The sequence below is a fragment of the Rhinatrema bivittatum genome, chromosome 15, assembly GCF_901001135.1.
Source record: "Rhinatrema bivittatum chromosome 15, aRhiBiv1.1, whole genome shotgun sequence".
Lineage (NCBI taxonomy): Eukaryota > Metazoa > Chordata > Amphibia > Gymnophiona > Rhinatrematidae > Rhinatrema > Rhinatrema bivittatum.
The window spans coordinates 35209527-35234104 of record NC_042629.1 but is presented as its reverse complement, the minus strand read 5'-3'; the positions used below and the strand labels follow the sequence as shown (position 1 = coordinate 35234104).

The window sequence follows — 24578 nt, the reverse complement described above, 5'->3', positions numbered from 1 at the left end:
TTTCCCACAGATCATGCTAAATTCTTTGCACAAGTATGAGCCCCAGATTCACATTGTTCGAGTGGGTGGACTGCACAGGATGGTTCTCAACTGCTCCTTCCCTGAAACGCAGTTCATAGCTGTGACCGCCTATCAAAATGAGGAGGTAGGTGGTGTGCCTGGTATTATCATTACATTAACCAACACAGGAGCCTCAAGATGTCTCGTATCATTTCGCACCTGCCAGAGGACATGGTCCAGTCTGCTTGTACTGGATGGGATTAGTGTGTCAGCAGGTCGTGAATTGTTTGAATGCAAATAATTCCAAAATCCCAACAGCAGCACCCCGTCATGCTTAATTCACCTATGATGAAAGACAGTTCTTGCAATGTTAGTAGTGTTTATGAATTTAAGAAAGGGCCATCATACCACCCTTGTATATGTGGGATCTTACTTATCTTTCAGAGGCTAAGGATCACATATAAATATTGGTTCCAATATCACTTGTTAGCATTTTTTTGTTTCAAATAAAATATAAGAGATTTTTGAGATGTCCCTTTAGCTTAGCGCCAACCTGTCATGATCTCACATTTTGTTGCATTGCACTGCATCAGGGGCTCATTTTTTTTGCTTTATCAAAAGGAAAAACTGCTGCATTTTTCTTTTCATGAAATCATCTGAAAGGCACAGATGTGGAAGATTGTACGGACCATTTCCATATCCAAAGGTGCATTATATCATCAAGTTAGCAGAAATCCTGAAGTTCATTTTATTTACTGTGTATTGTTGGCATTCACTCGTATATCAAAAGCAGCATGACGTTTATATATACCCATAATGCAATGGTGATCAATGTTAAAGTGCAAACATTTCATTAAAGAAAAAAGCATTTGATTAGGGAGACATACCTCACCTCACCCCCTTTTTTTTTCTTTGAAAAAAACATCCATCATATTATATTTGGTCCACCCAAAACTTTTAACTCTCATGTTAGCAGAGTCACTGAAAAAATAAATTAAAAGGCTTAGGAAACATAATTGAAAGAATAGATTGAAGAAATAAGCCTCACTCTATACCTGACTTTAAATCACCAGGGTGGAGAGATCGCATTCAAAAACTCCATTTTTATTCCCTATGTACCAATAATTTCACCCTGTTCCTCCCCGCCAATAATTCATATATAATCCAAAATTGTCCTCCAGATCTCTTCAAATTATTGGATCAAAGGTAGTAAGAATAGATTTTTCGAATACGATCTCTGCTGTTTTGAAATATTTTGTGGTGTTTGGAAAGTTTTTTTTTACTTTTATACAAATTTTTAATTGTTGGATGTTATTTTATTGTCAGTAGTTTTGAAATAATGCTTTTCATTAGTATGTTTTACTGTTACTGATGATTTATATTTCATGACTTTATTGTATGATATTTTATGAGGAATGGCAATGTTTTTCCATTGTTGCACTGCATACGTGTCTGGTTTGTTGCGGTTTCCAGTTCAGTTTTTGTTTGCATGTTTCTATTTATGCTTTGTGGTCTCTCTATGCTATATTTGAGGGTCTGTCTGTGTTCTGCCCAGGTAACTGAGGTGAGGTATTCTGTTAGCATGTAGTTTCTGTGAAGGGATCTATACTAGCTTGGCTTTTCCTAATAGGAGGAGTATTGGTGTTTTAGGGCCTGGTGTATTATTTGCAGTGTTGCCTTTTCATAGGTAGGGCTGTTATTATTTGAGTGCTGGTATGGAAGGTTTTTTCATAGTTTTCTGTATGCCAAGCCACATCCAAGATGTGTTAACGATAGCTCTAATACCAGATGAGTTACGAACATCTTTTTTGCAGGGTTTTCTGGCTGGCATCCTGTGCCTATAAATATAACATATATGTTGTAAGTGATATTTGAATGTCCTGTTTTAGTGTAAAATCGGTTATAAATGCATCATTTATAGGTTGTGTATGGGGTGGAGTGGGGGGAGGCGGCTCTAAGATTTTCCTCGGGCACCTAAATCCCCTGGAATGAAAGCTCCTAGCACGGTTAATGTCTGCGGTTCTGTGCTTTAAAATAAAACCAGTTCTTGTCTCTCATTTGTTTGTGTAAATGTCTTCATAGGAGAGCAGAATACACTTTTTCTTTGTTTGTTTTCCATAGTGACCTTTGGCCTCCTCCCCCCTCTCCTGTTGCTCCTGTATCTGCTAATGAACGAGTTTTAAAATTCACTTGCAGAAGGGCACGGGGAGGACTCCTGCAGCAGTCGTGTACTGGTATAATCCGCAAAGACCAACAGGCCAAACTTACATCGCAGCTTGTGACCTTCTCCCCAGTCAGAGGGCCTCAGTGTCATTCATGAATTTTTTTTTTCCTCCCCTGATTGCAGCCTTCCTGCTCCATCTCTGGCAGTGTTCAGGCCCTGCGTAAAGACCTCGCCCGCTTTCGGGATTGCTTTTAAACACCCCCCCCCCCCCCCCCACACACACACACACACACACACACTCGACTCTTCCTGATCTTCGCCCTCTCATTAAATGTGTTTTTACTGTAATACTTAAGTGATACCCAGAAATTGTTTTGTCTTGTCTGGGTATCTTGAGTTAGACGCAAGCTCCTGGGAGCAGCATCTTCCTCTTGCACGTCTCTGCACAGTGCTACGCATGCCTTGTAGCACTACAGAAATTATAAGTAGCAGTAGTAATAGAAAAGTATCTAGAAATGATGACACGCTGAATGAAAATGTCAGGCTAAACTACCAACAGGGGAAAAAAAAATCCACAGGGGTTTTCCCCAGTTTCTCTTTCTTTTATGGAAAGGAAGATCGACTAATGGGAGCACAACTGTGAGGCTGGATGGTTAATGATTGGGCACCTGGATGTCCGCTGTCTCTGATTTCTAGCACAAGACTTTGTAATTGGAATTTTTTTTCCACTTGTTGTTGTTGTTTTTTTTTTTTGGGGGGGGGGGGGGGTTGGCAGTTTCCTCTTGTTTCCTTTGAGGCTTCCAGTTCAGTCAGATCTGTCTTGTTGCGCTCAGCGATCCGTGGGTTCCCCGCTGCTCTTACCTCTGCCAGGGCCGGCTCCAGCCTTCCCATTCACACCGCAGCCCGGCCTCTGCAGTTGCGGCTGGACGCCACCGTGCTCGGCCTTGCTTCCTTAGGGGCATGCGCACACTGACAGCCCTTCTCTTAAAGGGCCAGCGGCAGGAATCCAGCAAGGGCGCATCCTGATGACATCACAGGTGGAGCAGTATTTAAGGCTCCCTCCTGCACTTCACAGACAGCTTGGCAATGGGTCGACTCCTCTAGAAGCAGAGTATTGCCTGCATTCCTGTCTTGGTTCCTGACTTGCTGTGGTTCCCATCTCTGTGTCTTCTGTCCATGGATCCCTTCATCTGGTTGTTCCTGGATTCCCTCGTCTGGGGTCATTTCCTCCCATTTATCTTCAGCGTCTTCTCATGTCCCTGTGGTCCTCGTCTTCCTTGTGGATTGATGTTCTGGCTTTGACTCTGGACTGGACCCCGATATTGCTTCTCACCACCTGCCTCCGACCATGGCCTGGACACCGACGTTGCTGTGCTCTGCTTGCCTTAATCTCCACTCAGCCCCAGTCAGTCCTTCTGCAGACCTCTGGCCTGCAGCGTTTCCTGCCTGCCTGCTCTTCCACCACTGCAGAGGCCCCCACCTAAGACCAGCCGGCCCCAGCATCCGAGGGCTCCACCTAAGGGGAACGTGGGCTAGTGTTGGTGAAGCTCCAGTTGAGCCTCTGCTTCCGCCAGCTCCGCCTGCTGATGTTGGGGACCTGTGGGGCTCTCCCCGCAGGCAGCACAAATTCCTCCTCGATCCAGGGGTCCATAGCTGCAACATGGCTTTTACAGGTGCTACAGTGCTGGGAGCATTCATTTGCCAATACCTGAGGTGGGGGGGGGGGGATTTTTCCATGTTTTTAACCCACCCCCATCCTCCTATCTGACGCAACCATCATAGACGGGGTCCTCTGCCAGATGCCACAGACAGCAGATCACTGTGAAAGCTTGGTACCCACTCACTCTGAGTCCTGACCACTAGATGCCACTGTTGCACCATGGCCGGCATCCCCTGCCCTCCGCAGCATCCCCTGCCCTCCGCAGAGTAGAAGTTGGGCCTGAGAATCAAACCCTGATCTGCTGCATGGCAACGCCCAGTACAGCCACTGAGTTAGTGGATTTTTTAAAAGAGAACATGAGCCATATTGTTTGATGGTGTCACAGTCTGGAGACATTTTCAGCTGACACAGAATACTTCTTTAATAAAAAAATAAATATATACATGTTCCCACACCTACAGATGCAGATGTATTTACAAGCGAGCTGCCGGTTCAAGGAGGAAGACTTTCAGCCAGTTTTGGGTTTTGGAACTTACATCCTAATGCATTTCAAATCCACGCTGCAAGTGCATTAGGATAGCTGTTGTCAGAAATCCGGGTCTGGCCTGAAATCTCCCTCTTTGAACTGGGTCACTTGGCAGCATTGTGGTAATACAGTGTGTGAAAGTCACTGGCATATGGTACTATCCTTCAATGACGCACTTAATGTTTCTAAATTCTAGATCACCGCTCTTAAAATCAAGCATAACCCATTTGCCAAAGCTTTCTTGGATGCCAAGGAGAGGTGAGTCAAAGTTTGCTCTCCATTGATTGAATATTCACATGTACACTCAGAGTTTCCCCTGCCTAACCCTATCTATAGATTCAGCAGAGGCAGAGGACTCAGTTCATTTTGTACTCACATAATTGTTAGTGAAGTGTAGTTTAACTTTTGAAAATTTGCTAAAGTAGCGCAGGTAGAATCGTAACTATGGCCGTAGAATGTAGTCATGGCCGAGTGGTTAAGGCGATGGATTAGAAATCCATTGGGGTTGCCCTACGCAGGTTCACATGCTGCTGACTACGGCTGGGGGAGTTTGTTTGATGTGGTTAGTACAGTTAATGTAGCTGGGTTCAAAAAAGGTTTGGATAAATTATTGGAGGAGAAGTCAATTAACAGCTATTAATCAAGTTTACTTAGGGAATAGCCACTGCTATTAATTGCATCAGTAGCATGGGATCTTCTTGGTGTTTGGGTAATTGCCAGGTTCTTGTGGCCTGGTTTGGCCTCTGTTGGAAACAGGATGCTGGGCTTGATGGACCCTTGGTCTGACCCAGCATGGCAATTTCTTATGTTCTTATGGCTCTTGCTACTCTACAGTTAAATGAAAAATGCCCTTTAAATTACTAAGTTATTAATTAATTAGAGTTATGATGTAATATTCAAGATGATATTGCCATTACAGTCTATGGAGGTGAATGACGTGGTTAGGAGGTGGATGCCATTGCAGTCTGTGGAGGTGAATGATGTGGTTAGGAGAGGGATGCCATTGCAGTCTGTGGAGGTGAACGATGTGGTTAGGAAGTGGATGCCATTGCAGTCTGTGGAGGTGAATGATGTGGTTAGGAAGTGGATGCCATTGCAGTCTGTGGAGGTGAATGATGTGGTTAGGAGGTGGATGCCATTGCAATCTATGGAGGTGAATGATGTGGTTAGGAGGTGGATGCCATGGTAAATGGAGTGAGGCCATTCTATGGGGATGAATGATATTATAAGCAGAGGGGTGCCCTTGTAATCTATGGAGGCAAATGACTTTGTTATAGGTGGGTGATACAGTGATGAATATCATAAGGCCAGGGATACCACAGAAATCTATGGAAAAGAATGATATGGTTAGGAGGGGGATGCCAGTGTAGTCTCTGGAGAAGGAAGACTTTGTAACAAGAGTGGTTCATTCTATGAGAGAGTTATGTTTGCAATGAGGGCCAGTTGAGATATGTACCCAAAAATGTGATGTTGTTTACATTTCCACCCTGATTATCTCCTGCTAAAGCATGGGCAAGATTCTCTCATGCTACCTTTGATTATGTTCATCAGTGGTAGGAAATGAAAAATAATTCTCTTTTAATAGCCATTCACCCCATGACCTTTAAGTTAAGCTTGCCAAGGAGATAAAATGTAGCAGTAATTGTCAGCTTGACCTTAGTCATGCAATTTATTTATTTATAAACATGTGATATTCTGCCTTTTTCCTAAGAGTAGGCAAAAGGAAGATTAAATAGAAGGAGAAAAAAAAACATTGAACACATAAATAATGCATACGTAGAGGTAGATTGTGAATGAGCTGCTTCCAAGAGCCTACACTAAGAATAACACTTCTCTTTATTCAGTTGCATAAAACCCAACATATGCGTTGCGGACTTACATTTATGACTGTGTCTGTCCTGAGCCCTTCAATCTCTGATGATCTAGGGGTGAAAGGCTCTATACCGGTGGGCTAGTCCTCTGAAGTATGAGTGAGAGGTGAAAGGTTTTTGTATCTGTATTTCCTAAGCTATCCAGTCTAGAATGACCTAGAGTTGAAGGTCACTGGAACGCAGAACTTATCCTCTGAACCTTTCAAGGCTTTGTATGCCTGTGCCAGTTCCTCAAGTCTTCCAATCTCCAGTAACCAATGGGTGAAATATTATCTCAATCATCCATAACCATCCTATGTTTTGTTTTCCAGGAACCATCCTAAGGATATTCAGGAAACTATCCCAGATGCTCAGCACATGGCATTTTCCCACTGTAAGGAAGACATATGTTCTACCATAGTTTTAAACAGGAGCTTAGTTACGGATGAGACTAATAATGAAACCAGTGCCTGAACAGCATTACAAGGTCTTGTACATAAATAGTGATAACCCACACATATACACGCAATGTATACAGTACAATATCCTGAAAACTTGGGGGGATGCACAGAAAAAATGTTCGTTTTGGATTTTTTGTTTGCGTTCCTACTTCATTCGGTTCATGTGTTTCGGATCAGAAGGTCATTCAACCCCTTCATTTAATTTGTTTTCATTAAAGTCAGTGGGGGAAGCAATTCATCCTATTCTTGACTCTAACTTTGGGGTTATGAAACTTGCTGGCAGGCATCAGCAGCAGAAACAACTGCACTCCAAGACACCAAGAATGGTAGGAAACATCCCATGGGGCCCGAGGAGGGGCAAAGAGCACCAGCAGTGTGGGAACAGCCCAAACCACAATAAGAGGGGCACAATGGCACAAAACAAAAAGGCATGAATACCCTAAAGGAGCAAAAAAAGGGCAAAACCATCCAATCGCGCTATAAACACCCCAAGGCACCAACAGTGACATGAGCAATCGGAGACAAAGAGTGGCAGCTATGGCAGCAAGCGCAGAGAGTGGATGGTTAACATATCGCTATCGCCGGGAGTCGTCCCTGGCTACAATGTGGCCAATTAAAAAAAAAAAAAATCCACATCTATCAATAGACAGTTTTGAACTACTGGTCCATATCAAACCTCCCAAGATTAGGGAAGGTTTTAGAAAAATGTGCTCTTCTCCAGCTAAATGATTTTCTTGATGAACATTTTGTAATGGCAGCTGAACAGTATAGGCCAGATTTTAAAAGCTGAACGCACATACGTTTCGGGGGTTACGCGCAAGGCCGGACCTCGTGCACGCTGTGTGCATTTTACAATGGGCTCAGCCATGTGCGTAACCCCTGATACGTGCACAAGTGCCAGGCTCGCTGAAAGGGGCGGCCTGGGGGGGCGTGGCCTGGGCGGGGTGGGCCAGGACAGCGCCATTAGCCACTGACCCAGGGAAGCATGCACCAGCAGCCAGCCGACGTGCGGTGTCTAATGCTGCTGCAAAGGAGCAGTAAGGTAAAAAACAGAAAAAATTATTATAGCTAGGAAAGGGTTAGAAGTCAGGGAGGAGAGGGGAAAAGGTAGGAAGGTTAGGTAGGGGTATAGGGAAGTTCATTCCCAGTCCACTCCTTAATTGGAGTGGACTGGGAGGGAACTGGGGAAGCCCTACTTGCATCGCCATACATATTTTTCTAAAATCCCCACCCCCTACGCGTGCATGTTATAAAAAAGCTGCGTCCATGTGAGCATGCCGGGAACCGCATGCACATGGAAGCACACGTGCTCCTTTTAAAATCTACCTTTAAGGGTTTAGGAAGAATCATGGATTGGAGACCATCCTGCTGTCTCTGCTAGACATGATCTATGGTGAGCTAGACCAAGGCCATTTGAGAATTTTGGTATAATTGGATTTAGCATCCACCTTTGATACTATAAATCATGCAAAACTTAGCACATCTAGCAGAGAAAGGAATAGGAGGGCTTGCCCTCCAGAGGTTTGGACACAATGTGTGGAATTCAAAGGTAAACATTTTTAATGGAGGTCTGTTTTACATGATCCTCTTTGGCTCCAAGAAATTAAAAACTGTGCACAGTGGCCACAAATGAACATTGAATAATACTGGAGACAAAGTTTTTAATGTATGCTGATGACATTCAGTTTTTTATTCCTTGTGAAAAGAATGAAGTCTTCCAGAAGTATTATTTCAGGCCATATGAACACTATTAATGATTGGTTATTATCCTAATGATTTGATGCTGAATGTGGCAAAGGCCACCCTATTATAGGTTGGATGAAATTTAGAGCAGGAAACATTGCAATATTTGGATTCTAGTAGGTGTTGAAGCATGAAATTTGAGCATAATATTCGATTTGGGTTTAACAATGAAGCTACAGTTGTTTCGTCTGCTTAAAAGTGGTTTCTATAAATTTAGAGTGCTGTCAGTGATTTGCCCCACTATAGCTGCGTCAGGGATGATATATCAAAACATTTGGCAATTCTATTAAAAATAAAAGAATGGTTGTGAGAGTTTTCCTTATTACTTAAACTGAGGAAGAAAAGGCAAAACCAAACTCACCAGCCTTACAAGAATCTCTATTCCTCTCTCTGTTTAATACATGCTCTGTTTGAGTTTTCAAAGAAGACTTGGTCTAGGCAATATTTTTTTTCTGCTGGTATTTAAAACAATTTCCCTTGGAATTTTGAATGCTGATTCACATTAAATGTATGAGGATATTATTAATCTCACAACATGATTCTTTAAATAAAAAAAATTACTTTTAGACACATCTACCAAATGCACCACAGAAGGAGCTTCTGAATGGGTATATATATAAAAGACTATTATGCTCTGAGATACATGTTCTTAGCTAATCACACACGTGACTTAATCAAATTAATCCATGCTTAGAAAAAAATGTTATCCATTGAGTTTTAAAGCATGACCTTTAGAAAAAAAAATCAGAAAAATATGTCCTCACGCAATGCTAAAATTCAGCCCTGCCCCAGCCATTGTGGGGCGAAACGCTGACAGCGTCGGATTGATGGATTCTTTGAATGCAGGCTACTGCTACATTTGAGATAAGTTGCGAGGAAGTTTCTCTTTTTAAAACAAGTTTTTGTAGTGATTTAATAGTTTTGGGATTACCACCAAGTCTAATTCACAAGACAAATAAATCTTCCACAATACACAAATTTACAAAAAAAACAATATAAAAAAAAATGAACATTTAATGGTTATCTTCAAGCTCAGAAAGGTTTTTTTCACTAATGATGGTGCTTTTGTCTTTCATATCAAAGGCATGTGTTGCCTAGAATGTGCATCTGAGGTTTTTTCCCCTCCAAATTAAACAAGTGATTTAAAATTTAAAGTTAAATTTTGGGTGCATTCTTTCTTTTGTTTGTATTTATATTTTGCAACCAGTTTGTCTCTCTTTTTGCTGGATTAGTTTAAAATGCATGCAGTGGTTCACAAAATACTATTTGTGGATAAGCCCTGTGTTTTAAGGAAAGTGATAAAAGAATATGTGCCTTCCAGGACAGTGAGATCAGGGGATGCAGGATTGCCTGTTGTTTCTACAATAAGGAATTACAGGTTACAGCTCTCGGACTCTTTCCTATTGGGCCCCTACTTGGGGAAAGTTATGCCAATAAAGTTACGGAGGGAACCTCATATTAGGGTCTTTAGGAGAAAATTAAAGGCATTGTTTTTAAGGATGTTTTTATGTAATTTGATTTTTGCTGTGTTTTATTGTTTCCATGTATTAATTGTATATATTATTGTGATGTTATAAGTGTTTTATTGTAAGCTGCTCTGGACAGGCTTGGGAAGGTGCAGGCTAAAAAAATATTAAATAAGATACAGAGTGGGGGGTTAAGCATCAAGTAATCGGGCAACAACAGCAGGGTACTAAAACAAGGAAGCAGCAAGACAGTGAAGCAGGCCAGGCAGAAGAAGCAAGAGAGGCAGTAATATCCTGAGGCTTCCAGAAAGAGGCAGGTTGAGAAGCAGTTCAGGCAGCAACAGCAAGAGAAGCAATTGGCAGCAAGATGCCGAGGCCAAAAATATGAGCATTGGTTTGGTGCAGCTGTGCACTCAGTCCTCTTGCCATTCACATGGAAATTCCAGAAAACTCAGTAGAGGGAGGTTTGTCATAAGAAATTCCAACGTATCCACCAACTCTGGTGCCAGCCATGAATGATGTGGATGCAGGATATCCCCTGTCATTGAGAGTACCTGTTCACTAGGCATGCTAATTGGTGGGTAGAAAAAGAAATGCTGGGCAATCTTGGCAAAGTCCAGCTAGACCGCAACCTTGTGGCTCAGTATGCCAGTCAGTTAATGGGCTTTCCAAGGTATTATGTGATTGCAATTTTTGCAGGGGTCTCCTTTTCTTGATCTCTGTTGTCAACAACTGAAGCTGTAACATGTGGCAAAAAAGACCATTTTGTTGGTGGGAGAGGGAACAGTGATTAAAGATGAAGCAGGATCTAGTAACTTTCAGGATGTTCCTGCTGACAGCACTGTGTGGGAAACCTTCTCTTTCCTTTGCTGTATCTCCACTGCCCTTGCTTCCAGTGCTCCTAGTCTTACACACGATTCAACAGCTTCTCCTTCCAGTAAATTGGATTGTTGACCTAAAGGGTAGAACTCTCACCCATGGGGGGACTGATTGGTGAAAGAGAGTATACTTTACTGCTTGAAAGGTGGAGAACCAAAGAGGAAGACAACAAAAACTGACTTAGAAAAGGAGCAAGACCCTGAATGAATCTGGCTGGCAGCTGGAATATAGCAATGTGGATCAGAATATCTGAGCAGACTGGATAGGCCTATTGGTCATTTTTTGCCATCATGTACTATGCTACTATTTTATTTTTGCTCTCCAAAGCTAAAGCATTTTTTCCTAATCTTTCCTTTAACTCTGGAACTTTGAAGCAAAGAGCTTCAAACTCTCTGCCTTCTTTCTGAGAGATCCAATAGAGAATGACTGAGAACAAAATGGTCACTGGCTGCTCAAAGTTTCACTTTCACCTAAAAAAATTTTGAAGTCAATCCATGCAGTTGCGAGCTGGGATAGGTTGGTTGAAAAGTGCTGAAACATGATTGGGCCTTCTCCTGCCTTGTCTCATCCCTAACTGGCTCTGCTCTATCTAGCATTGCTTCTCTCATAGACTTTATGGGACCAAAATGAATGAGCCAAAAAAAGATTTGGATTTGTGTTTTTGGATTTTTGCATCTATAATTCAATTTTCAAACAGGTTACATGTGGAAGACTGACATATACATGCATAAGTAGCTTGTATTTTTGTATATACACGATTTTCTAAACATCAAAAGTATATGTGTATTTTTTGTTCCACCGCACATTTACCTGTGTAAACAAAAGGGGGTTGTCTAGAGCTGTTCCAGGGCAGGCCCAAAACGTATGTGTATATATTGCTATTTTATAAGATGTACATGAATACATTTAGCAATTTATTTGCATCATGTTATGCCTACTAATTATCTAGTGCAATTGATATCAGACTCATCTGTTGCATACAATTGTTGGGTGGGAGGATTGGGTGAACTGAGGGAGTGGAGGGTCTCAATGAACTGGAGATGGACGGGGTGAACTGGTGGAGTTATTGGCAAATTGTTGATTCCAGTATTCGTGCATATTTTAAAATATACTGACTTCCACATGTAAATTAGGGTTTTACAAATGCAAGTTCTATTTTTTATGCATAAAAAAATATGTACATATGTATGTTTATAAAATAGGTAAACACACCCTTTCATTGCTCTGAAACATATGTTCATATGTTGGGGAAGGGGGTATTTTGACGCAGACCAGCTTTGAGCAGATTATAAAATACTGCAGTGGATCTCCTTGTGCCCATATATGGGAATAGGCAGACATTTCTGAAAATCATCCTTATAGAGTTTTCATTGGGAGTTCATGTCTTCAGATTTTGATCCAGCCCTAGTAGTCTGGTTTTTTTTTAACTTTTATCCCAATACAATCTTGTGCTAGTCTTGCACAATGGAAATTAAACAAACCTGGATTAGAATCACAACTCATGACATGGAGAAAGATTGATGAAACAACTCTGCCTAGCCCAGTGTAGCCACCTGCCTCCAGGTCTTTAGGAATATATGACTCGGTTTTATATCTTTTCTTTTTCACTTAATTAAAAAAAAATTGTTCTCCTAAATGTCCTGATTATGAAAAGCGTCAAGTAGATAGCAGCACAGTAGAAACTTAAGTTGTCCACGTATCCACACAGAAGCAATAGAGCATATGTGTATGTGTGGAGTTTGCACTGCTATATATATATATATATATATATATATATATATATATACACACACAGAACAGGCAAAGCACTGGTAAAGGCAGGATCAAGCTGGCACTTTTCGCATGCAATACATTTACTAGAAAAAACTGTTTTCACTTAAAATTCTATTCAAGTCCTGGCCTGCAGACACGGCACGGTTTGTACAGCTGGTTCAGAAGGTTCACACTTGCCTCTGAATTTGTTTTTGCCCATTTCTGTGTGTTGTGCTTTTTCTTGTATGTTTCTCTCTATTTTTCCCAGTGGGGGGCTGGCTGATCTCAAATCCAGACACGATCTGCACCTCAGAGGGCACAAATTATCCGTACACCGGAGCTCTGACCCTACCGAGCCCCCACAGCTACGAGCGGTACCCGTCCGTGCGAGGCCAGCAAACGAACCCTTATCCTGCTTCCTGCCTCCACAGGACCCACTCTACAGGTAGGACCATGGAGTCAGCCATCCTGTGACATTCCCAGAGGTTCTTCTGGTTTGCTATAGGCAGAGAGCAGAAAAAAAACCCCTGCTGAAACCTGATCTCTCTGTCTAGCACTGCTGACAGACAGCCAGAGGGTGGATAAATGTTGTATTAGTCACACTTTACTATTATTATACATTTGTAATGAAAGTGAAAAAGAAAAAGCATGATGGGGAAGCCATGTCCGTCCTTGCGTGCATGCAGCTGTCCATCCATGTTTCAAACAGCAGACTGAGCAGCACCTGAAGCACAAAGAACACAGCTGGCGCTTGCATGGACTCCAGGAAGGAGAACCTCGTTCCAAACCTGCCTAGAAAAAAAAGGCTTTGCGGGTTTTTGTTCTTTTTCTCTCTCTCTCTGGGATCTATGTCCCACTTGCTTGTACATTTTACACAATGTTGTAATAAAACCAGGCATAAACGTTCATCTTTTGTTTCCGCAAAGTAACACTGGCAGAGAACCCAAGCAATAACCTTCACGTTTTCTCAGGACATGACAGCTGGGCCTCCCTCCCGTCCACCCCCATTGCAAACACTATTTCAGTGCCTCACGCCATTGAGCCAGCTGCCTCCACTGCCAGGTAAGACCTGCCACCCTCTGTGCACGCCGCTGCATGATGCCAGCTGTGCAGCTGGGGGCGGGGTCTGGCTGGAAATATTTTGACCATGGGGCGCTGCTGTCACGGGTTTCAATCTTGTGCTAATTCAATCCCTTTGTGTATCCATTGCCATGTGTAATATATGCAGGTGTACTTTTCTGCTCAGTAAGAATGTATGTGGGTATTTTGCAATATTTTTACAAAAGAGGAGTTACGTTGAAACTGATACCCCCCTGTTCCTTCTGCTGTGTTGCTCAGTTCTTCAGGTAGAAAGGAGGTAAATCTTGAGTTAGCATAAGCTGCACTCCTTCAGGGAGGGGCTGAAACAGGCCTGGTTTTGTCCCATTGCCTCTAGGGACTGCTAGTTGTGCTTTTTGTTTTTTTTTTAAAAAGAGACTAGAACTACAACTCCCAGTCTAAAGGACAAAAACCAGGAATGGCTCAGCCTATCTCTACTGACCCGAAGCCACCTAGGAACCCTGTGATGTCATACAAAGTAAGATTTTTCCGTTTCGGTTGCCAACTGGCTCCATGGTTTTTTCAGATTAGGGTAACCTAGTCCTGATTTTGCCCCATTGCATGAAGGGACTTGTAGTTTGGATTTCCCCTAGAAAAGCAGGAGTGAATTTCTATATATGCAGCAGTTTAAAACCATGGACCCTGCTGGCAGCCCTAATTTTTATTTTAGGTTCTCTTTTTAGAATATTGTGAAATAAAGGCACATTTTTCTAAACATGCTTAAAAAATATATTTCCAGGTTGCTCTCAAACATATGCCTAACCCCCCCCCCCCCCCCCCCCCCCCCCCTTAGTGCTATGCTACTTGGTAGTCAGTTTACTGACCATCTGGATATCCATGATGAATATGCATATATTACAGATGTAGAATATGCAAACTGATGTCATACATACTTATTGTGACTATCCTGAAAACCGGTTTGGCTGTGGGGTCATCAGGTCACGTGTGAGAAGCCCTGGGCTACCTGATCTGATCTGATGGGAGGTCTTGGATGTGTCATGGCCTTTTTTTTTTTTTTTACATCTGGGGGGTCATGCTCTCAGCTCATAAGCCACAGAAGTGGACAAGGACCAGAAATCACAATCAAGCTCCCCTCCCCTTTCAAAATAATCCAGCCGTCTGTAAAGTGGTCCCAGAAGTGGGAGTGCTGAAAAGAGATAAAAGGGGGCCTTCTGAGATCCTTCCAGTCAGCCCCATGCTTTAGCAGAGGGAACAGTCCTCTCCCAACGGAGACTTGGGAAGGGTTCCTAGGTGTAATTTCTCTGCCACCATGTTGTCTCCCGAAATACATTTCAAATGTGTGCATTTTGTGTGACCTTAGAAGGTTAGGACCACGCTAATAATTTTACGTATTCTTTTCAGCCACTACCCATGCCTATGGACCGTCAGTAACAGTGCCATTAATGTTGCCAGCCCAGGAAGTGACACAGTCAGTCCTCTGAGCCCATTCCAGCGGGGCACGCCCCTGCCCATCACCTCGGCCTCATCTGCTTCTCTCCCACTGCAGGGATCAGTGAACAGTAACATGGAGATCCAAGGCGGAGGAGCTCTCACCAGGCTAGCCGTCTCCACCTGGACATCCGTATCATCCTCCCATGCCTTCTAATGGGAACCTCTGGCACTCCCGCTAAACATGCTGCAGGCACAGAGAGCAAAGGTATTGGGAGGAACGCATCCCAGCGCTGGCATCTTCTGGCTCCAAAACGAGAAATTCTACTACGGGAAGAGCTCCAGCAATAACTTCATACTGTGATCTTTTTTTTTTGGTCTTTGCAAACCCTTAAGGATGGAGCGACTTGGCTATCTTGTCAGATTAAATCTCACATTAATTTGTAACTTAAAAAGTCTGCCCCTGTCTTGTGGCTCTTGTAAACTCAGTTCACATAGAACTAAAAGCCCTGCCCTTAGAAGTGGCTAATGATGGTGACATGGGTATATGCACTCTTTGAATGGAAATGCCCCTGCAATCAAAGGGAAGAGACTCCTCCCTCCACAAGATACCACAACACAGAAGCATATGTAAAGGTACAATAAATAGGGACCGTGCTAGCTGCAGCATTCATTATAATATGATTTTTTTTTTTTTTTTTTTTAACAAAGAATCCATCCATGCTGCCCATCCTATTCTTGCAGCATGCAATGGTTTACATTCTGGGCTTTTACAGCAACTGCATTAAAACGTATATCCCCATGCAACTCTTCCACTTGATTTCACAAGGAGCAGGCATAACTTGCCAGGCATGCATACTGTCTGGGCTAACAAGCTGCTCAGGACTTGAGTGGTCTTCAACCCAATTAAATCTATTTAGCCTTCATGTTGGAAAAAACAGTCATTCAATGCAAATTTTTGCATGGCTGGAAGTCAAGATAAAAGCTTTGAAGGTAGCAGTGCTATGGAAAACATATAATTCAGTGGGCAGTGAATGCAAAATATTTTCCTACCATTCATTCTCCTCTTTATTTTGAGGGAGTTTAGTATTTAAAGCTTTCAAAAGCAACTCCTACTTCACCACTCCTACAGGTGCAGTCCTAGGTAAATCAAATGCTATGGTGATGATCCTTAGAAATCTGTGCAACCACCACGATAGATGTACAGTACAAACAGCTGAAGCATTGATTCTGGGAAACAGATTAAAAAAAAACAAAACAAAAAACACTGGATAGGGATGCACAATAAGATATATTAGGAATAAAAAAAAAATCAAAAGAGGAAGCAAAGAAAGCCAAGACAATCTGGTCGTTTTGAGTATTTAGCACAGGACTGTCGCTTTCACTTTAGTGAGAAGGTGTTGTAGATGTGTCAGTATTACAGTAAATACAAGTCACCTTTTACTGAACGTGTTCCTGCTACCCTGAGGAGGATCATGGCTGTCGTGTACAATTGGGTAAGAGAGGCACTGAAATAATTCCTAAATGCATCGCCCTCTCCCTAGAAGGGGTGAGGTGGTGCTGCAGACAGACATCTCCATACACAATCCACCTACTACGAATATGTCCTTTCTTTTCCTAGTACTGTGGCCCTACCATAGGTTTGTTAGTGGGAAGAAAAAGGAAAGCACTGGGAGCTGGGAAGGTGAAGGCAGAACCAGATTTGAATCAAACACACCTTTTCAAGCAAGAGTTTTACCAGATTCCTTTTATTAAATGATTCAGTTAACAGTTAAAAGAATACTCAGTCCAACTCACTGAAATGAATCTTAACTAAATCAGGGCATTGCTGGGCTGGATCATACGAAATGTTAATTCTTTTTGAAATTAATGTGTGGAGCCAAGCACGTTCAGCTAGTTTCTCGGCTTCCGACCTACCTGCTCTGCTTGCACACATTGCATTGCGGAGCTGAGGCTACTGGGCCGTGAGCTTCCCAAGTGGCTTACGTTTTTCACTGAGCTATCAGAGGGTATGGACTGGTTTACAATTACAATGATGCAAGGTGGCACCAGCCCTTCCCTCCCAAGCCACCCCTTGTGCCACAGAGAAAGGGATTTCCCTCCGTTATGCCACAGGGCTGGTTCCATCGTCATCACCTTAACAGATCTCAAAATGAGAAATGGAGCCTTACCTGATCATTTCCTTTCATTGAATGCTGCTGCACCAGTTCACACCCGTGGGTTACTGCCCCCTACCAGCAGAGGGAGACGGAGAACCCACCTTTCTCTGGTGAAATCATCGCTGGTAAGGACCATGGTGCAGCTCCAGCAAAAAGTGAGTATTCTTAGGGCAAAGCGGTGGAAGAAAACTAACCACCGAGTCAAACTTAGATAATGTGCACGTCATTTGAAGCACTTAAAGGGATCCTTCCAAACTTTTCTTGGGTTAATGAAGGAGGAGGAGGAAAAGGAAGGGACAGGCAAACCGCCGCTGGCCTCTTAATGTCTTTAAGCTTGAGGTACAGAGACTAAATGTCTCCTCCTTTGTTATCCTGCTACACCAGTTCAAACGTAGGAGAAGTACCACAGCCCAATGAATTTGGGAGGGAGGAAGTTAGGGTCATCCTAAGAACAGCAGTGACCTCGGTGCACAAACATCCAGACTGAAATGTTTAGTGAAAGAATGTGAGGAAGACCAAGTAACCGCCTTACAAAAATCCTCCGGGGCAAGAGTGGAAGTCTCAGTGTTTGCTACATAAGCCCAAAGCACCTCCAAAGGCTGCTGACCTTTCAATAAATAAGCTGATTCAATTGCTTTTTTTTTTTTTTTTTTAAATCATCTAGCCAAAGAAGCTTTAAAAGCCTCTTTGCCCTTAAAACAATCTGTCCGATTTCTGAAAAAAGGATTAGAGCCTGCTAAATAAGAACAACCCAACAGACACCCAATAACCAGAGCAACCTCCCTTTACCATGGTATAAACCAGCAAAGGATTTCCGTGCGACAAAGCTTGCAAGTCAGAAATAGCTCTAGCTGTATAAATGGCCACCAGAAAAATCATCTTCAGCAATAAATCCTATAAAGAAGCATTGTTAAGAGCCTTGTAGGGCGAGCCCATTAAAGTTCTGTAAGCCAAATTAAAGGTCCCACTGAGGAACCAAGGACCGAAAAGGAGTTGGAGGAAAACGAGAAAATTCCAGGCGAAAAACAATGAAACTCTATACTGCACCTCTATAACAGGAGATAGCAGTCACTTCAAACTTCAGAGAAATTTGGGATCCATCATAAATGCAACCCTCTGAAAGAAGGCCAAAATACTGGAAGTATCCAACTGCAATATAGACCACGCCCTGCAGCATTCAAATAGGCGCTAGACTCAAATATAAGCCAGCAAAATGTCATTCTTACAGGCCTTCAACATGGTAAATGTTACCAAGAGGAAAAGCAGAATATAAATAAATATCCCCGACTATGCAATTGTGACCTTTCAAGAGCCAAGCAGAAGATAAATGAAGCTGGACCCTCCATGAGAATCAGAACCTAACATAGGAGGCCTTGAGCGTTCACGAATCATAGTGGAGAATCAACCTGTAGTTTCAAGATCTGCAGGCCAAGGATTTCTTGGAGGCACTGGAATGACCTGCGAAACCCATTTCATTATCTCTTTCTCAGAAGCCACGGAGGAAACAAACACAACAGCTTTCTCTCCATCCACAGCTAAATGTATGGAAACTACTCAAGAGGAGTAAGAACAGCAAAACGTATGGTGAGACCATACAAGCAAGAATGATGGTGCAACTGTGAAGATATGGTAAAAACTGCTGAAGCATTCCCAAGGAGGGGAACCACCGACCTGCGTTGGGTGAGACAACGGAACCAGATGATTCACCTTTGGGCTTAGGGCGCCTTGAAAGGGCCAATTTCGTCTTTCTTCATTTATTCTATTTATTTAAACAAGTTTTATATTCTGCAACTTCCTTACTTGAGTCTTCTGAAATGGAACGATTGGGAAGTCGACTACTCCCCTGAGGTTAGGCTTCCTCTACCTCCTTCACAATTGTGTTTAAGTCCTTGAGAAAGAAAGTTTTCCCACTTGAAAACAGGCTGGATTATATGGGCCAGTAGGGTAGCCATGATAGTTTTCACACTGCCCCAAGCATGACTACAGAATCAGAAGAGATCCTATAAGGCGTGCTTCAGGATAGCCACCTTCTGCCCTTCAGGGAGCTGCTGTACCCAGCTCCATAGCTATCACAGATGGTGATCTCCACCGGTAAAGACAGGAATGAAAAGGCATACTGCAACAGAGCCTACATCTCTTGAGGGCTGTGCCCCCATTTCTGAAATAGACACCCACCAAAACTAGGGCATCCCCCCTGAAGCATCTGAAAAAAAAACCCCAAACAGTGTGTGGCATCTGGTGGCAAAGCCTCAGCATGTTTATTTAAAAGAAGCTTATTCAAAAGGATGATTGCAGAGGTTTACAAATGCAACATATATAATAAAAATCAATGTATGCATTTACAAATAATGTTTGTACTATTTGCAGGGGATTCCCACTCCTTTATACTCTGCACTTCTGAATGAAAAAGAAAGGCTTTAGGTGACCCTTGAAGAATAGGATCCCAAACTAGAACCTCCATAATTTGAAAGACAAATGACCACCTGAGATAAGAATTGTTTTAACTAACAAACAGAAGACAGAGTCATTCTCACTCTCTGAGGTCAGCTGAGCTTCCTCTATGGATTGACAACCGTCTACATCCACATTTTCCTTCAGGACAGAAAAAATGGGGGTACTCACTCACAAACACCATTGTGGATAATTAGGTTTTTATTGCCACCCCACATAGAGCAATTGAAATGACCAAGGTAGAGTCCTGACCTGTGGTGGCTGCAGGCCTTTCCTTCACTAGGCTTCTGAACACAGAAGGCCTGTTGTAAAATGCCAAAGAAAAACACAAATTCTGGGTAGAAATCCCCTAGAGAGAAAGGGCAGGGACCTGGCATAGCTTCAACATAGGTTTTCCTCACATGGGAGAGTACCATAGGTCCTCTCCCTTGAGGACCCAGGCAAGAATGACCCACGGGATATATATAAAATGGTGGACGTTCCCTCCAAAATGGCTGCCTCTGAGGAGGAAATGAAAATGGACTCCAGTGCTGGACTCAATTGCTGCTGTGTCTGGATCTGAGGGCTTATCTGCAAGCATCACCGAACTTGTGTTGCTGGACTTGGGGGCCTTCACAGGCTCCTCCAAAGAGTCACTGCTGCTGATGTAAACAGGACAGTAGGAGCTGGCCCCACAGCAGAAACACTGGCTCACAAAAGCTCTAGTGCTTACCAAGCTCCTAAACAATGTGGTCAGAAGCTGTGCAGAAATACTGTAGACCTGAAGACAAGGAGGAGATTAATGGCTGGCGGGCTCGCTCCTACACCAGCCCGTCCACTAAAGACTTACCCTCCTCCAGTTGTTTGCTTCAGCAGGAGCAGCTGATCTCCTCCATGTTCTTGCCTTTTTAAAAAATAAAAAAAACCCTTTGTTAAGCCAGAGGGAGAAAGTGGAGAGAGGGTGGAGTGTGGTGGGGAAAGACAATTTTAAATAGAAGCTCCTTCTATGCCAAAAAACAAGCTCTCACCTGCTAAGCTTTACCAAACCCCCTCTGGGGCTGGAAGCCTTTTATAGGTTTGCTTAACTGAGAAGCACCAGAAGCCTGGCTCACAATTTGCTGTCAATAAAACAGAAAGGGCTGACAAATGCAAAATTGCCCAAAAACTCTACACCAGATGCGCAAAGGCCAAAGCCTGGGTGTCAAGTTCCTGCTGAACAATACCAGTACATCCTGTCCTCTGCTGGAGACAGAGAATACTGGCATTTTGTTGGAGCTGCACCATGGTAACTACCAGTGATGATGTCACAGAGAAAGGCGTGTCCTCTGTCCATCTGCTAGTAGGGAAGAAAACCCACACGTCTGGACTGGTGTAGCAAGATGATAAGGAATGGGAAATTTCCATTTTCCTTGGGAGCTCAACAAATAATTGGAGGGAGGGGAGGGGAAGAGAAGGGGATATTTCTTGATACCCATGTCCAACAGGGGGCACTGCATCTCTCAAAGTCCTAAAAGGATAGCTCACTAGCCATCTGTCCAGCCTGGTGGAAGAATGTAATAGCACAGCACATCACAGACAGGCAAACTTTGCTATATTAATTTCTAAGTCTTTATTTACCTATTTTTATGATGCAACCCTATTCCCAGACACCATGCAACTCCACTGAGATGGCTTGGGACTCCATGCGGTTACAGGAAGTCAGTACAAAAAAAACCCCACGTCACCAATGAAACCCCTAGATCTCCATGACATATAACAGTGTTCAAGAAAACTTTGCCATTTTCTCTATTTACAGAGTCTACACTGGCCTCAGTTTATAGCAAACATTTATAAGAACCGAAGCTTATTTAACATGACATATATATAACACAATTAAAAAAAAACAACAAACAACTGACTAAAAATCATAGATTCTAGAGAAGGGAAAGGATGATAAAATACACAGGGTTGAGAGATGCTTATACTGCAGACCTTCAGTCCCCTCTCTGAAACAGGTCTTTGTTTCTACACTGTTAAAGCTGGACTCTCTGCAGGCTGTTATGCCTTGAATGGGACTAACAGAATGAAAGCTGGGGATGGCGGGAAAGCTCCTGTAAATCCGATGATCCACACACTCTGCACAACCTCATCTCTGGCTAATTCTTTCAATGAAAGGCATTAGAGCCTGAAACTAATTCAGTTTTCTTTTGAGTCCAGTACAATTATTTGAATACAGTACTGCAGTGTGAAAAGCCACTGAACAGGAGATGCATGGCTTCCAAGCAAGCTCGTTGTAGGGTCTTGAAATTCGATTTGAGCTGGCTTCTAGGCAAAACTGTTTCCCCACTTTCTTAGTTACTGCCAACTGGAAACAGATTTGTGCTCTCTTATGACATCACCAGACATCAGCATGTCATCATTGGGTTTTTTTTTGCCTTACGGTGTCATTGACAAGGGAACGGGCAATCCACTAAGTTCAGCAGTAGCTTAGAAGGTAATGAAGTGATTCTAACTAGAAAGCTGAGCAGATGAGACTAGATGTCCTCACCTCTCCTCTGACAGCAAACTTTAGCAGCATAGACTCATCTTCACTTTCTGTCATTTTCTTCAATACCATAAAAGTCTCTATATTGTGATTTGTGAAACTAATGCATACTAGCATGTCAGAATTAATGATCAAGAAACAATTTGGTTCTCCTGCCTAACTTTGCAACACTCAAATTGAACAGCATATTCAGAAGTAGCTAATGAGCCTTCAAATGGTAATGTAATTGCCAATTCTCGGCTTCACACTTGGCTAATAGCACTACAGAACAAAAGTCAGATTTTGCATATAAACTGAGAACGAAGGAAACCTTCCAGTGGGATGTCAAGAAGCATTTAAAGCTCCTAACTGCCTCTCTTGTCTGGAAAGCCCAGAAAGGGGAACAAATGGTCCAGTGCTGGTGGCCAAGATTCTTGCACATTACTCCAGGGATCCTGCGGGCTGATTCCAGCACCCAAGTCATTCTGCCAGTGCTCTGACCCAGTGCAGGAACAAACAGAAAAAGCCATCTTGCCAAGTTCGGCCCTGATCCCTCCTTTGCCTTTTAACTTAAAGGCAGAGGGGGGACCCAATGGGGGAGAAAGAAAGCGTTATTCAGCTTCCTATTTGGACATGTGCTGGCTGAAAAGCGGCTGCTTACTGGGGAGGCAGCATGGAGACCCTCTGGCACCAAGGGATTACAAAGTTAGCATTTATAGGCAATTAAAACCCCAGTTATAGGGACAGGTTTAGTTTGTCTTACAATTCTCTCTTTAAATATATTTTGGTCTGCCTGCTAGCAAGCAGCTGCAAAAATCCCATCTTCATCTGGAAGATAATAAAACTATTTTACCAAACTCCATTCCCAAACTTCTGAGCCACAGCACTGCGTGGCTGGTGACAGAATCTGTGCGACTGTGTGACAGTTATACCATCAATGTGACAAGACCGGCCCAGGATTGGAGCTAGGCACCATGGTCTTATTATTACATTCAAGACAAAGTTACGATTTCAGAAAGGTACAGAGAAACAGCGTGAGCACACTGGGTTACTGAGAGAATTTACCAGTCTGACATCTCGGTTTTATGTTTGAAAAGAGCAAAAGCAGAGTGTGAAATTGGTGCATGATGAGATTTTTATATTAATAAAAGGCTATGAAAAAGTGGCTGCACTGGACAAGTCTGCCTTGGCCCAATCACAGTGGAAAGCCTGCACTAATAACATGAAAAGCCACTGGTCTTCCCTGCCCCTTCCACCCAGTGCTGGTTAAAAGTTACGTCGGCCTTGGCTGCATTTTTGTTTTATTATCGGAGGAGGCCAGAGGCTTGCAATCTGCCATTTCTGGGAATTCCAACTTTTCGTAGATTGCCTGCGTCACGGGCAAATACTGGGAGATCTCGTTGGGCTCTGTATACAGGGCTGCTGGCACATGCTGCAGAAAGACAAACAAAAAGCGAAGAAGCTTAGCAAGACAAGAATGTGCACGGCTGGTGGCACTGAAACAGAATGTACTCAGTGCCAGTGGTATTTAAAGAGCATTCCTCCCCATGTGTGCCAAGTGGCAATCAGATACTAGTGTCTGCCATCTGGGACAGGGCTTTAATTGGGGCCACAATGGGAAGGGCACCGCTTCATTTAGAAAAAAAAAATGAAACACAGTTTAGATGAAGAACTGTTCATATTTGCAGCTACTGGAATGTGGCCCAGTTCAATTCTGCACCGTGCCTCCACAAAAAGAAGGACACCAATGAACCAGGGAATTCTACTGAAATAAAGAGATGTAAGGGACATTACACACCTTCAAGCTTGCTATTTTGCTTTCTCTAGAAGTATATTCTCGTAGCATGAAATTCTTGTCACCCTGTAGAAAAGACAGACAATTAATATAAATATATATATATATATGTGTGTGTGTGATGATGTCTTCTGCATCTGTGGTATAATCCATTCACAGCAGTCATAGGAACTGATTTATCCAAAAGTTGTTCATAGAGGAATGGAAAAAACTGAAATCAGGCACATAATTTTTCACTTGTCATAATAGGCGGAAACTCTGCTTATTATTTATACTTTCCAATATAAGGAATGTTAGAATGAATTATGTAAAAGGGATCCATATCTGTCTGTCTGTCAGCACAATAACTCTTCAAAAAGGGGATGAAGAGTCACCAAACTTGGCACGCCAGAAGAAAATGGGAATGTGTTGAAAGAGTTTGAAAATTCAAATTATCAGATTGGTATTTTTCCGAGAAGTAAAGCATCCCTAAAACATCTGAACCGCTTCCTAAGGCAAACAATTAGAGGCTGCAGAATGCTGACCAGCACTCCATTCTAAAAGCCCCCCCTCACTCCATCCTAAAAGCCCCCATCACTCCATTCTAAAAGCCCCCCATCACTCCAAAGCCCCCATCACTCCATTCTAAAAGCCCCCCATCACTCCATTCTAAAAGCCCCCCATTACTCCATTCTAAAAGCCCCCCCTCACTCCATCCTAAAAG

General features: G+C 42.9%; 2 protein-coding genes and 1 non-coding gene across 4 annotated transcripts in view; 2 read left to right on the top strand and 1 right to left on the bottom strand.

The window, feature by feature from the left end:
- The window catches only part of TBX19 (T-box transcription factor 19), a 32978-nt gene extending 17424 nt beyond the window's left edge, over positions 1–15554 (top strand). Inside the window, exons 5-10 of the mRNA XM_029578031.1 lie at positions 11–145; positions 4547–4608; positions 6533–6594; positions 12770–12946; positions 13428–13563; positions 14962–15554. Coding sequence (XP_029433891.1) covers positions 11–145; positions 4547–4608; positions 6533–6594; positions 12770–12946; positions 13428–13563; positions 14962–15205 — 816 coding nt within the window. The 3' untranslated portion in view covers positions 15206–15554. The remainder of the gene's footprint in view (positions 1–10; positions 146–4546; positions 4609–6532; positions 6595–12769; positions 12947–13427; positions 13564–14961) is intronic.
- On the top strand, positions 4808–4889 carry TRNAS-AGA. Its single transcript has one exon. It is a non-coding gene; the product is annotated as a tRNA-Ser (tRNA).
- Positions 15555–17749: 2195 nt separating the features above from the next.
- The window catches only part of TIPRL (TOR signaling pathway regulator), a 25734-nt gene continuing 18905 nt past the window's right edge, over positions 17750–24578 (bottom strand). The window contains exons 6-7 of one of the 2 annotated variants that reach the window (XM_029579094.1): positions 23879–23941; positions 17750–23512 (exon numbers count right to left, since the gene is read on the bottom strand). In XM_029579094.1, coding sequence (XP_029434954.1) covers positions 23354–23512; positions 23879–23941 — 222 coding nt within the window. In that variant the 3' untranslated portion in view covers positions 17750–23353. The remainder of the gene's footprint in view (positions 23513–23878; positions 23942–24578) is intronic. The other variant, XR_003852928.1, reaches the window with a different exon arrangement.